We start from the raw sequence: 15,481 nt of genomic DNA, 5'->3' as shown, positions 1-15,481 counted from the left end.
TCTTGTGTGAAAGACATGTATGACAAGACCACAGGAATAAGTAGCATAATCCTGAAACTTGCTATGTTAATACAATAAAAATATACTTCTATATAATATAATCAATTATTTTAGTTGTAAAAACCATGAACAATTCGTTACAGTCATTATAGCTATACAAATAGGGCTACACACAATTCATACTATATTAAGCTATCAACTTGTAGCTCAAGGTTTAGGTACTAGCACAGTGCTTGAGTTCTAAGTGCGAAATAGGACCTGACAAAGGCAAATGGAACCAATAGCGCAGTTCTAAAAATTGTCATGTTGTGATGTTTAATACTTCTATACCTTTTGTAAATTAATAAATACCAAAAATAAAATGTTGTCAGAACTGTCACAATGTACTAATGTGTCACACAATGTCTACGAGATATGTGATGTAAATGCATAAAGATGATAGCTAAATATACTGTGAATTGTGTATATTTGTACACCTGTTTGTCACGACTTATTCATGGTTTTTATGAGTATAATAACTGATTATATTATATAGAAGTATATTTTATTTTATAGTGGAACTTCACATAGTGAGCATAATTTGTTCCAGAATCTTACACGTAGTGTGAAACACTCATTAAGCTAAGCAGTTTATCCCATATTAATTTAATATAAAATATAATAATGCGTTCCATGCAGAAAAAATACTAAAAATTTATCCTATTCATGCCATTTATTCAAAGAAAATTGTACACACAGTCTTATCTACTTTATTATTCATGATACATAACTATTTCTTTTTTTACCAGGAAGCTATCTATAGTCATTTGTTTCTACTGACACTTCAACACTTGGCAAAAATGCAACACAGCACTATTGTCAAATAAATTTGTAGATGCATAGCCACTGCTTTATTGGGGTGATGATTTTCAATGTATCATGCAAATGATTTTCCATGTTTTCAGCATTTCTCTTATTGTGCCAGAAGAGTGCTGCTTTGCTGTTACTGCCTCCTCCTCCTCCTATCAAGAACTCCTATCCACAACCTCCTGCAGTGAAACACACTGCAACTCCATAAACTATTCAGTGTTATTTCTTGCCTGGGACCTTCCACAAGCTCATCATTATCATTGTTGTCCACTTCTAGTCCCATGCTCTTGGCCAAAGACACTATCTCGTTGACTACAGGCTCCACAGGTACTGACTCAAATGCCTCAGTCACATTTGACAACGCAATCCAGCCAAAGCTTCTTCCAAGCAGAAGTGAAATTTCTCTCGGTAACCCATTCCCACACCTTTTCAGTCCTCCTGGGGCAGGTAACAATGTTAAAGTGATATTTCCAAAACTCTCTGAGAGTGAGATTGGTAGCTTCAGTGAATGTAACGCAATGCTGGAAGAGACCTTTAGTGTAAAGCTTCTTAAAGCTAGAAACACTCTGCTGGTCCATAGGCTGGAGTAATGGAGTGGTGTTGGGAGGCAGAAATTGACTGTTGATTAACTGAATTCATCAAGGAGGTGGTTTTGTAGACCTGGAGAATGGGCAGGAGCATTATCCATAACAAGCAAGATATGGAGTGGCAGAGTCATCTCAAGCAAATATTTTTTCAACAAAGGACCAAACATTTCATTGATCCAATCACAAAAAAGATCACATGTCACCCAAGCCTTTTTGTTGGACCTCAACGTCACATTTAACCTGCTCTTCTGGACTTTACACTTCCTGAAGGCTTACTGAGTTGCTGAATGGTAAACAAGCTGTGGTTTAATTTTCAAATCACTGCTGCATTGGCACAGAATAGCAGTGTGAGACAGTCTTTCATTGGCTTGTGACTAGGCAATGCATTCTCCTCTGCTGTCATAAAGATACACTTTGTCATCTTTTTCCGGAATAGACCCATCTCGTCACATTTAAAAATCTGTTGTACTAGGTAACCCTCAGAATCTATGAGCATGTTGAAGTTGCTGATGAAGTTCTCTGCTGCCTTTGTCTTGGAACTGGCTTCTTTGCTGTGCCTCACAATGCTGTGGATGCTGGTTCTTCTCTTAAACTTCTCAAACCACCCACAACTTCCCTTAAACACTTCTTCAACTGTTAATGATCCTGGCAGCTACTTAACGAGGTCAGTGAAAATCACTCTCGCCTTGTCACAAAAGATGTTCTCATTAATAGTGTCACTTGCAATTGCTTTCCATTTATCCATATAAGGAGCAACCTTTCGAGATTTTCCATATTATGAAACCATTGTTTAGGTACTTTTGCCACTCCCTTTGAAGCATCTGCCTCCTTAATCTTGTACTTGAGGACAGAGCAAATATTTGATTTTGACCAATTGAAAGAGCGTGCTAAATCAGCAATGCACACATCATGTTTGTGTTTTTCATTGGTTCTACATTTCATTTCTAAGGTCATCTTCTTCCTTTTATGGTTGGTCTTCTTGTGGCTTTATCCTCAGGGACATTTCTACAAAGGTTATTAAAACTAGCACACAAAAAAAAAACACTGTGTGAACACAAGTTTAGAAAGCTGCAGTAAGATGGTAGCAGAAAGAGCGCTAAACACAGACTGCAGTACATACTAAAGACATTGTTCATATGCCCCTGTCGATAATGAAAGGTGTTCATACTGTTGAATGTTTCCCCTGCCACACTCGAATGTCATCCATGTGTTTGATACCATGACCTTGAGCACAATGCTAGTTCCTAAACATCGAGCTACGTGTTGATATCATAAATATTGTAATTTGTATAAAGCCAGCTAAGTGACTTCAATGTATGGTTACTGCACTTGCAGATGTTCCCTTCCTCTTGTTTGTTAATTACACTGAGGTACACAACAACAGTGTATGGTTGTTGAGACTTTGTGCTGACTGCATATTATGACATGTATATTTTTATTTGTATTTGCTTTTATAATACAAGTGTGACATATGACTGGCTTCACTACTTGTGTGTTAAGCAATATATTGAAAGAACAGTACTTCCTGTAATGCTTTTTAGGTGGTTTTAACTTTTATATAAATTAATTTAAAATTATTATAACAAAAAAAGTTTAAGATATTCTGATTCACATTAATTATTGTTTGTTGGCAGTGTAACATCCTTGAACCATTGATTTGTCTTTATACACTCCTGGAAATGGAAAAAAGAACACATTGACACCGGTGTGTCAGACCCACCATCCTTGCTCCGGACACTGCGAGAGGGCTGTACAAGCAATGATCACACGCACGGCACAGCGGACACACCAGGAACCGCGGTGTTGGCCGTCGAATGGCGCTAGCTGTGCAGCATTTGTGCACCGCCGCCGTCAGTGTCAGCCAGTTTGCCGTGGCATACGGACCTCCATCGCAGTCTTTAACACTGGTAGCATGCCGCGACAGCGTGGACGTGAACCGTATGTGCAGTTGACGGACTTTGAGCGAGTGCGTATAGTGGGCATGCGGGAGGCCGGGTGGACGTACCGCCGAATTGCTCAACACGTGGGGCGTGAGGTCTCCACAGTACATCGATGTTGTCGCCAGTGGTCGGCGGAAGGTGCACGTGCCCGTCGACCTGGGACTGGACCGCAGCGACGCACGGATGCACGTCAAGACCGTAGGATCCTACGCAGTGCCGTAGGGGACCGCACCGCCACTTCCCAGCAAATTAGGGACACTGTTGCTCCTGGGGTATCGGCGAGGACCATTCGCAACCGTCTCCATGAAGCTGGGCTACGGTCCCGCACACCGTTAGGCCGTCTTCCGCTCACGCCCCAACATCGTGCAGCCCGCCTCCAGTGGTGTCGCGACAGGCGTGAATGGAGGGACGAATGGAGACGTGTCGTCTTCAGCGATGAGAGTCGCTTCTGCCTTGGTGCCAATGATGGTCGTATGCGTGTTTGGCGCCGTGCAGGTGAGCGCCACAATCAGGACTGCATACGACCGAGGCACACAGGGCCAACACCCGGCATCATGGTGTGGGGAGCGATCTCCTACACTGGCCGTACACCACTGGTGATCGTCGAGGGGACACTGAATAGTGCACGGTACATCCAAACCGTCATCGAACCCATCGTTCTACCATTCCTAGACCGGCAAGGGAACTTGCTGTTCCAACAGGACAATGCACGTCCGCATGTATCCCGTGCCGCCCAACGTGCTCTAGAAGGTGTAAGTCAACTACCCTGGCCAGCAAGATCTCCGGATCTGTCCCCCATTGAGCATGTTTGGGACTGGATGAAGCGTCGTCTCACGCGGTCTGCACGTCCAGCACGAACGCTGGTCCAACTGAGGCGCCAGGTGGAAATGGCATGGCAAGCCGTTCCACAGGACTACATTCAGCATCTCTACGATCGTCTCCATGGGAGAATAGCAGTCTGCATTGCTGCAAAATGTGGATATACACTGTACTAGTGCCGATATTGTGCATGCTCTGTTGCCTGTGTCTATGTGCCTGTGGTTCTGTCAGTGTGATCATGTGATGTATCTGACCCCAGGAATGTGTCAATAAAGTTTCCCCTTCCTGGGACAATGAATTCACGGTGTTCTTATTTCAATTTCCAGGAGTGTATTTTATGTGACATGACATATTTTTGTTTGTAACTGCTACCAGAGCTGCCACCCAGTTAGTGATTGGTTGTTAACATCTATGATGTTTGCTTGAGAATCTCTGTCTTCATTCTCCTAATGTACGAATATGAGCTTGTATAATCAGTGCAATATGAATGGTGTTTTAAGTAGTATTTATTTTATGCTTGACTTACTGATATACTATCGCTTTCATGTTCACAAAGTATTGTTCTATGATATGATGTGGTATAATACACTTTTCATAAAAAAATCTGTGAAATATACTGCAGCAGGTATGTTATATTCCATGGTATAGTTCATGTTTTGTATAAAATTGTATTATGCCTGTTTATATTTGATTCCAGTGAGCTTGAATATGTTGATTTATACTTTACAGGTCTGATGATGGCAATGTAGTTTGCTGAAACCAATCATCACAATAAATGCTGTACAATAGTGATCTCAGCTGTGTGAAATTTTACTTCTGTTTCCATAGAAAAGCTGTTATCTTGATGGACCAAGTGTATTTAGCTTGTGTTTGCGAAAGATGTTTTTGATATTTTGTCAACCAAATTTACCTATCTGCCTTTGCTTTTAAGTCAATGTAGACTGTGTGGAAGAGAGTACTTAGCCTTACTTTTTTGTCTCTTCCTTTCCTGTTCCATTTACCAGTTAAGATAGGGAAAATGTTTGCTGCCCTTTATATCATTATTTGCTGTCCTCCTAGGTGAGATATGATGGAAGCATTTAAACAATGTTACATACATCCTCTCACTTTTTTTTTAAATTTCTCAGTACAGTTTCTTCAAAAAAATGGCATGTTCCTTTCAAAGATTCCCATGTAAGGACTGGTTAACAATATCCTAGTAATTTAATTCAGTTAACTGAATTAATGTATGTACTAAATGATAATCCGTCAAGTGAGTGTGCATTCAGCATGGTTTAGTTGATGGATAAGTGTAAATGCCTTTGGAGTGTGAAATGAAAGGTGATACTCGAGACAGGAATGAATCAAGTAGTAAATCTTATAGGAATGTTTATCCTGCAATAGCTGGAAAGAAACATCACAGTGAAAAGAAGAGAAACAGGCAAAGGAGTTGTATGTTGAAGATGTCCGCGTAGATGCTCTCCAGAGAATTAATTGCTGAAACCCTGAAAGAAAATTTGTTCTACATTGACAACATCAGGCAGTTGTCTCAGTTTTCTATTATAATAAAGTGCAGATTTTGATCCAAATTATTCATACTCATCCAGACTAAACTTATCTCAGCTAAATGGAAGTCACTGCTATACTCTCTTTCTACTGGATGCATTTTATGACTGTGACATTCCTCTTCCAACCAAAGAAGTAATCTGTAATGGGAAGTTAATATAAAGCATGTAACTCCTGCTTCACAAAAAAAGGTAATGAATTTGATTGTCTGTTCTTTTGTTTACTATGGGAGACAGTTCTGACTGCCTACTATTAACTTTATTCGATCAACACACTATATCAATTAACTAGCTACGTAACTAAATAATTTTGCCTGAATGTGCTTCATCATTAAATCACTAGCCATTGGAACAAATTACTGTCTTTGTGTGGATCAAATATAAGGTCCCCTACTGACAAAAATAGCCTGTCCTAAAAGCAGAATCATCTTTCTGCATTTTCTCTACCTTATTTTGATCAGATCTGCTGAGGATCCCATATACTCTGGCAACAGTCAAGAATAGCTCACACTGCAGCTGCATTGTATTGTATTTTACCAAAAATTATCTCAATAAACTAAAGCTGTCTATTTGCTGTTGCTGAAGTTTACTTTGCGTATTGTCCCACTTCATATCTAACTGCTTCAGCAACATACCACTGAATTCCCACACTACATCATCTTTTGTCCTACTCATGCATCCCCCCCCCCTCCCCCCAACACACACACACACACACACACACACACACACACACACACACACACACACACACACACACAGAGAGAGAGAGAGAGAGAGAGAGAGAGAGAGAGAGAGAGAGAGAGAGAGAGAGAGGAAGCCCTTGAGTGGAATACAGGGCAGCACATGTAGAGTGCTCATATCATTCTCTCTGATACTAAAACTCAAGTCCTGGCTTCTCATGAACAAGTCTACCAACTGAGAAACCCAAGAGTGCCCTACACTTTATTCAGTCAGTATCTCTCTCCTACATTTTGATCTCTACAGAGGATCAACTTCTGACTCCATCAAATATGCATCTCTGGTATAAAGTAAATTAGTATAGTCTATTTCCAAGAAGGATTAAAGTTTGTTGTACTTTTCCTGTTCAAGCAGTAAATTTTGTTGTTTGTTGTGTCAGAAAGCTTCTGGAAATATTTCCATTGTCTACATTCTGAAATAAGATCACTATTCTGCATCAGAGACATCATAGTGTGGTATTCGACCACACTAAAGCAGTGGAACATGGCAGAAAACCATCTATAAATGCTACCAAACCAAATTTGTGTTCTGGTTCTCAAAAAAAGAAAAAAAAAAAAAAAAAAAAAAAAAAAAAAAAAAAAAAAAAAAAAAAAAAAACCTTGCAAACTGGCAAGTGCTGTAATATTAAGGTCCAAAAAATTTATTACAGTTTTACACTACAACGATCAGTCTTTCATATTCTTGCTGTATCACTCATTATCCACAACTAGTAAGTAATTTTGAGGCAAAATGAAAGCTTCCACCCAGATAAAGCAGAGAAGAGAAATGTCTTCAATGGGGTTGAAAGACTGAAAGATTATTAGAGGAATCAGAGGAATGAATATTTTATGCATAATGTGTGTGAAACAGTGTCATCATAGCATTAAAATGAATGAAGCAAACTACCTCAAGTTCATTTTTTTATAATTTTACTCCCTCTGTCAGAAAAGTTCCAGGACAGTTTATTAAAATTTTATTTCTAAGTTTGCAATACTAGAAAGGAACAAAGTTGTTTTTATACTATCTGGTATGTATGTAGCTTTGAAATGATATTGGTCATGTGGCTGGGCTGTGCTTAGAAACACACTGTAGTGGTTCTGGGTGCATAGTTATGTTGACACAACGGATGCTACGAGCAAATAGTGAACATTGAGTTCTGAGTTAAGCTCAAGAAAACCCCGATGAGGCATGGACAATGGTTAAGCAAGCATTTGCAGGCAAGACACTTTCAAGAAGTTGTGTTTTCAAGTGGCACAAAGGTTTCCTGTAGGCAGAGATTCGGTGCAATATGATTCCAGACCTAGTTGCCTTTCTATAGCACGTACCAAGGCAAACATGGAGCATGTAAGGCAGTTATTGCAAAGAAGACCATCATGTAACTGTGCATGTGATATCAGTAGAACTTAATTTGAATCGTGGTGTGTTCAATAAGATTTTGCGCAAAGATTTAGGGGAACGGAAGCTTAATGCAAAACTCATCCCTCACACACTAGAATATGAACAGTAGGAGGAAACATGAAGAATTTCTGCTGAACTACAGGATACAGCCAGAGGTGATCCCACTTTTCTGTCAAAGAAATGATGGGATGAAAGTTGGTGCTACCAGTATGACCCTCACACAAAGCGTCGAAAGAGCTGAATGGCGGAGTCCTGGATCACTAGCCTCAAAAAAAGTCAAACAACATTTGGAAACAAAGACAATGTTGATCGCATTCTTTGATAGTAAAGGATTAGTTCACCATGAGTATGTTTCTCCAGGTCAAACAGTGAACCAAACTCTTTACATCGAAGTCTTTAAACAATTGCAACAAGCTATTTGACACCACCACTTTGATTTGTGACATTCTCAAGACTGGTTCTTATTGCCTGGCAATGCGAGACCCTATACTACTTTATTTGCTACCAAGTATTTGGCAAGACATTCTGTTATTGCCATCCCACATTTGCCATATCTGTCAGACCTCCCGCCTTGCAATTTTTTTGTTTTGTTTCTGCGAATGAAAAGGCAACTGAAAGAAAAGCTTCATCATGATATCGCAGGCATCCAATGGGCTGTGACAAATGAGCTTACAAGCATCAATGTTGAAAATTGTCTTGCTTGATTCCAAGACATCCAGAAACTAAAATTTTATTCATGGCTGACAATCTCCGTTTGTGAAGCACATTTTAAGAATAGAAATAATAAGTAATAATTTAATAAAAATTTGTGCAGCTGATGACTTAGTATTTCTATTCCCAAACATCCAGAAATGTTGGCAACTGTGTGTAGATAGCCAAAGGGACTACTTAGACAGCAGCTAGGATCATTATTTGGTAAGTGCATTTTCTATTTTTAAAAGAAACCTACCATGGAACTTTTCTGACAAAGAGAGTATTTTGATGTTCAGTAACATATATCTGTTTTGAGCTCTCTTGGCTCATTTTCAGTAGTGATGTATAAAGTTAACGCAAAAATATTTTCATGTTTACGGGTACTAAGGACAAGTTGTTGATAATCTAAAGGAGAGGTAGCTTGAATGAAATAAAAGGGTACAAAAGGAAACAACAGATAAGGAAGTGTAGAAAGGAATGTTGGAGAAATATGAGTGGGAAGAGAAGAGCAGAGATGATATAACACACAAAGAAAAAGGTAATACCAAAAAGGGAAGTAGAGAGAGAACATGGAGGGGAGGGGGGGAAACTAGCATGGATTAAGACTAAATGCAGCAAGAGCCATATGATGTAACTGGAGTACCAAGTTCATGATGTATTGTCCATGAATATGTATCATTTGATCACTGTTGTAGATGCTTGTCCATTGGCATTCACTGTGAGAGGTCTAGGTAGTTTTTCTTTTAATTTAATTTATTTTTCAATTCATTTTCCATTTTGGCACTTAGTGAGTGTTCTCTTCATACCTCGCATATTTTAATATTCTCTCTTTCTCCTCTCTCTTTCCATTATATGAAGTTGTATTAATGGAAATGGTTTATGCCAACAATCCAAATTCCACCAGTTCTGGGATTGTGTGTTGACAGCAAATGAATAAGACACCATGAACTGTTTCTATAAATTAAAGAGCATGTTTAAGTTTCATCTTAGCTCGTAAGTGAAATGAAAATCAGTATTTTATGAAAATTGTCTACAAACACCTCTTTGTTTTTCTTTTATCATCATCAGATGTGCTTTGCTGTTTTATAGCATATAATTGTCAGTTTTGTTGTATTGCAACATTTATATTAAAATTCGTTTCATTATTGTGTGATTCTAGAGCAGACTGAAAGCTGATTTTGGAAAAATACTTTGCTTTTCATGTGTTAATCCAACAGAATAACATTATAGTGGTATTCCTCACACATATTTATGTCTGTCTTTGTTTTTATATGGCCAGTGAATAGAGTGGTTGATTCTTTTATTCAACTTATCATTCCTATGGCACACATTCACCTTATCTGTTAATTTGTGCAGAGTGATGTAAAATGCTGTAAACTTAGTTGTTGAGCAATTTATTTCCTGGTGAATGTTCGTTCCTGTTCTGAGTGAAATCTTACCATTTCTGCACGTAAACATATAAAACAAAAGGCATGCACCTGTATTATGCATATTTTGATGTGTGTTTATGTGGGACTGGTTTTTTGAGTGGCAAGGAACTTTAGTCAACACTGATGATATGTTGGTAACAAAAAAGCAAAATATGTGTGGAGATGTTAAAGCAAAAATCATGGGCTTAGCTATAAACTGTTTTCTTAATACATGCAAAATGGCTGTGCGCAAACCAAGAAATGTTAACTGTTTAATAATAAAGGAAGTTAGATAACAAAATCAATTTCAAAATTCTGCTGTCAAACATCAACATGTAATAAGTTAAAATAACTAAGCAGAGTACCACCAACAATAATTAAAAAATGTTTCTTGCTCCTTCCATAATTAAAATGCGGATGTACAAAGCATTACGGAAAGAGGAATAGCACCTGCTGCTTGCGGCTGCTGATAGTAACTGCTGATGTGGACGGTGAGAGAGACTTTGCAGAGCAGACCGGGTAACGAAGGAACTGAAGGTGTCGGAGCTTCTCTATGCCCTCGAAGATCTTGTGCTGCGGTGCAGATCCAGGGAACAGAATACGTGTAATCGTATCGTTCGGGTTCGCCGGCTGCCACACGAGCAGCGCGCATATAGAAACTAGATTTTGCAGTGGGAATGCGAACTCACTGCCAGAGCTTTTCCTGTGGATCATCATCTTCATATTAGTAACAACATAGTGAAAATCATAAAACAGGCACATGCAGTACATTCAACAGCATCAAAAAGCTATGCAAAGTGCAAATGGGAGTGCTTAATCACATCCTGACTATGAAAAAATACCCATAACAAGTAATTACTGAGGTACTGAAGTTGAAGATACATCAAGAATCTCTTTTATTAAACACAATGAAACAACTGATTGTGGACGCAATTACATGATCTGGCTGAATCATTCTACTGTTTGTCAATGCTGGTCCTGGATCCTTATGGTGGTGTTCATGCTGTGGATATCTTCATCTGTAAAAAACTCATCTGCCAGATCAATGCTGTGCAGATGTGTGTTTATTCACATGATTGAGTAATCTGGACCACCAATTGCACATTTGAAAAGCCACACACATGGACACAGTATCTCATTTCTATACTCCAGTGATTCAATGATTATTGATGTGTTATGCCTCAGGTGCATATTTGAGGTGTCTCCCCACACCAGGGCACCACCACCACTACCATCACAAGCACATTGTTCTTCTTCTAATATATTCCCAAGTCAGGTGTTGCATTGCACATTGACAGGACCGGAGCTGTTTCTCACATGTGTCATATACCACGGCCCTGATACTTTCTTTGAAAAGGACACAACTCATTTCATACATGTGGTACATAAAATGAGTCTGTTGAACTGCTAAAAATCCTCCTCATAATGATATTTATGATTGTTACTACGTGACTCAACTGGAACCATTTATTTTGTGATTCAAGACTGTAATAAAGTGATGGCAAACGTCTTATTATTTTTGTTTGCATAAACGAATGCAACAAATAAAAAATACGAAATTTGACGCTATAATAGGTCCTTGAACCAAAAAATACTAACGTAGTCTTGGAAACTTTAGTTTTAGTTCGGAAAAGCAGTAGAATATTGTGTCTAAAGATTGCATATTCCAGCCCCTAATCTTTTGTGCAATGTTCCACTGCCTATGGTGCCAACATCAATTCTGGCCACTGCCCAGGTACGATTTGTAGTTCCCACAGCTGCATGGATCCGTTGCGCTCAGTGATATATAATAGTTCGACAGCTTTATACAATTTTATACACACACTTTCTGTAAATTCTCTTGGGACGTAAAGTCAGCACGGGCTCAAGACATCGATTAAGCCATGGACGTTACAGTAAGTTAGGGGACCAGAAAATGATAAGTGTTGCAGTGACAAAAAAAATGTAAGTGTAGAACTTCTATAGTTCAATTCTTTTATCTTGGCGGTTCGCGCATGCTCGCCTAGACGCGGGAGATTGCTGCGTTGCCAGTTGCACGCGCCAAGAGAAGCAGCGCCATAGTATAGTTCACAAACTAACGTTTAGGGGGCAGCGCGCAGTTTATGAAGTAAAGCCACCACGGCCGCATTATCCCTTTCGCTGCTACAGAGACGTGCTCCCCGCATTCCGCGCTGTGCGCGATTTTGTCATTACCGCACTGCTCTCCTGTGTTTCGACTGCTTTGACGCACTTTTATCATTTGATTTCATAAAAACTATTTGGCCCAAAAATTTGATTTTTACACATATTCTTGACTGAACCTCCCCCCCCCCCCCCCTCCGCATAAATGACTTAAGTTTGTTTTAATGTTCAACACAGTTATTGTGCAGCATTAGATGTAGTAAACCATTGCACGAAATTTTGAAGAATTTGCAGAGGTAAAAAGTCCATAGCGTATACTTTCCGTATGGTCGATTTTAGTTGCAAGTAGAAATTTCAAAAAATTACATTCAAACGAATAAAATTCATGTAGTAAGACACTTCGATATTGTTTTTAAATGAAGAAAATGTTAAGCACCAAATAAGGTCAGAACTCGGAACCTTTCATTTAGCATTCAAACATTTTAACCATTACGCTAACGCAGCTCGCCGTACAATTTGTATCCCGGCGGACTTTAAAATATCACGCAAAATGCCGACAAACACTGTTGGTATAACTATGAATTACTCACTTTACGTCGAAGTACAATAGGAAATAAACAACTACTGCTGTTCTTTATTGCGAAAAAGCGGTTAGCGAGAGTGATACTAACACCTTTCCTTGCTATTGCCTGAATTACGAGGCTTATTGCTTGTTTGGTTTAATTAATTAATAGAATATGAAGCAATTGGTATAAAGAATGCTTTTTCCAAACTTTCTATGAAAGGAAGTCTGCTATCAAGACATTGATTTTGTTCAATTACTTTATTTATGACTGTACGTTACTAAAACCGGAGACCCTCGTCTGTGCTCTGCACTTCAGTCAAGCTCTGGCAATGTCTGACTGTGTGTTGTGACGTCAGATGCGCAGAACGAACCTAAACTCGGCCGCCGTCGTAAATGACGCGCACTTTAGCATTCTAAACTATAAAAGGCGTATTTATTTGGAAGTGCGCCAATTCGGATAACACGAAAGAGGCATAAGGCCTAGTGCATTCAATACTGATGACAAATTTGCGGATAATCGAATACTTTGTCGATCACATACCGGTACAACAACTGTGTGAACATGTCTGATGTGGCAGTCTTTTCAACTACCATTGTAATAAAACACAAACAAAGGCCAGTGTTCAGAGGATGCCTTGTCAATATCGTTTATGACGGCCAAGGAAAATTCCTCAGTTCAGTTTTCCAGGACAACGAAGCCAAATGAAACAACGTTGGGGCACGTGGGAGAGTAGAGGCGGCGAGTTCGGTGACGAAGGCAAGTATTGGTACTAAAAACTGATCGAAAACACTATTAACTCCTGAACTTAACGATTTTTTTTTTCAAATTCAAAACTAATATTTTTTATTAATGAAAAACACCCTACAATGAATGATATTGCGTGCGCACACATAAAGGCGACTTTCAAAGCTCAAATTAATGAGTTACAAAATTTTGAAAATGCCGAATAATAAAGTCCCGAGTATACTCATACACTGGACTTCGACTAAAATATCCATAAACATTACATCCTTTTGTTCCTGTGTAGCTACGAAGTGTAACCATGTATTTCATAACGATTTCCTATGAACATAAATTTTGGAGGCGCTGACTGGAGCAGAGTGGGTGTAGTTATTGCGTGCCACTGGCAAGCACTTGTCGCTCAACTGGCGAACTGTTGTCACTTGCAGACTGTAATGAAGTAGTATCACATTCTTCTTCATTTTATATGCTGCTAAATTCAACATCAAACTCAGTACGGTTATAGTAATCCTTTTTTTTTTTTTTTTTTTTTTGAAAGCATTGCCTAAACGACAATAGACGAGACAGTCTGAAAGCGCGCGTTTTGTTGCCTAGTAGCCAAAACTGCACACAGCAGAGACGATATCTAGTGGCAACCACCTCAACCAAAACACGACAACCAGGCAACAAATGTAGAACCAGATGCTCTCTAGTGGCCGGACAGGCAACTATCAGTGCTGAAACCGATGTAAGCAGGGTTCAATTTTTCCGAAGGTGACTTCTTAAGTTGCCTGAGTGAACTCAGGATTTTAGGTTTCCATCAAAATAATAAAAATGAGATAACTCGGAATTTTATGTTAAGAACTTAAAAAGTTTGGTTATTTTTTGATAGACCTGTGGTGGTCTGAAAACGTGTCAGCCTGACAGTGAATACGATAATTTATTTTAGCAACATTATCTTCTTTAACACCCTTCATCCAGCGGTATTCCAATGCAAGTGTCACAAAGTACTCAGCTACAGGTGCGACCGCTTGTTAACTGGATGAATAATGGTGACCAACAGTGAAGATTTTGAGTTATGAGAAGGCAAGGAAATCTGAGAGAGACAAAAATGTGGGGAATAGAGCCGATGTTCCAATATCCCATAGTGCAGATCCCTCAGTTTTCCCACTGCCAAGAAAATTTTGTGGGTAGGTGCTTTGTCTTGTTGAAAGACGACTTCTATCTTCAAGAAAACAGATACTATTCCTCAAGTTTTTGCAGCCAGATCCGTCAGGTGATTACCTTAATATTCACCATTTATTGTTCCACCTTTGTGAAATTATCCAATTAACAAAACCACTTTCGTATTACAAAACATCGGTGCCATTACCTTTTCCACTAATGACATCATCTTGACCACCTTTGAAGCGAGAGAACCGGCTTCTGCCCACTGTTTCGATCGTTATTTTGATTCTGGTGTGTACCGGTGAATCCGTTTCATCCAGTGCCATATACCGACGCAGAATGTCACCTTTGTTTCTGATTCTCCATGTGCAATTCTTCATGCAAAATGTAGAAGACACGTTCTTTTAAAATCCTGGCAATTTCACGCACCTTTGTATGTTAATCTTCTAAGATTATATCATGTACTTTTTCTACAGTTTCTAATGCGCTTGCACTCTTCGGGTGTCCTCCACGTTGGTCATCTTTGACACTCTCACGGCCTGATTTTAATTTGGATGCTCATTTGTTTGAGCCGGAAGTTGTAGAAGAAGTCACCACACTCATTTTTGAATCTCTCATGAATCTAAGTTGGCGTTAAACTTTCTTTAACAAAAAACTTTCCACAGCACGATTTTCTCCATTATGAAAATCCATGAAGTGCACATCGACCAGAAAATGTGTTATCTCCAGAAGTAGCATCGTTTTGTACCTAATTCTAGAATGAATAAAGCTATGCTCAAATGAAAGAAGCAATGTTTTTCCTTACGGATTTGTTCGATACGTCATATGACCCGCCGTTTCCTTTTGAAAATTACGGATTGTATTCAAAACAGTGGCTTCTAAAATGGTCGTAATGCTAGTAACATAGCTTCCCAGTTCTCCCTGAATAAAGCTATGCTGCCGCGCGGTTTG

General features: G+C 39.1%; 1 protein-coding gene across 1 annotated transcript in view; it reads right to left on the bottom strand.

Annotated features, from left to right (window-relative positions):
• Positions 1–15,481, bottom strand: part of LOC126413151 (microtubule-associated protein futsch) — a gene marked incomplete at its 5' end in the record, with an annotated part of 139,074 nt that overhangs the window by 28,976 nt on the left and 94,617 nt on the right. The window contains one exon of the mRNA XM_050083045.1: positions 10,407–10,659. Within this exon, the coding sequence (XP_049939002.1) occupies positions 10,407–10,659 (253 nt within the window). The remainder of the gene's footprint in view (positions 1–10,406; positions 10,660–15,481) is intronic.

This window comes from Schistocerca serialis, chromosome 7 (assembly GCF_023864345.2).
Source record: "Schistocerca serialis cubense isolate TAMUIC-IGC-003099 chromosome 7, iqSchSeri2.2, whole genome shotgun sequence".
NCBI classification, from domain to species: Eukaryota; Metazoa; Arthropoda; class Insecta; order Orthoptera; family Acrididae; genus Schistocerca; species Schistocerca serialis.
This window is presented reverse-complemented; position numbering and strand designations above follow the sequence as displayed.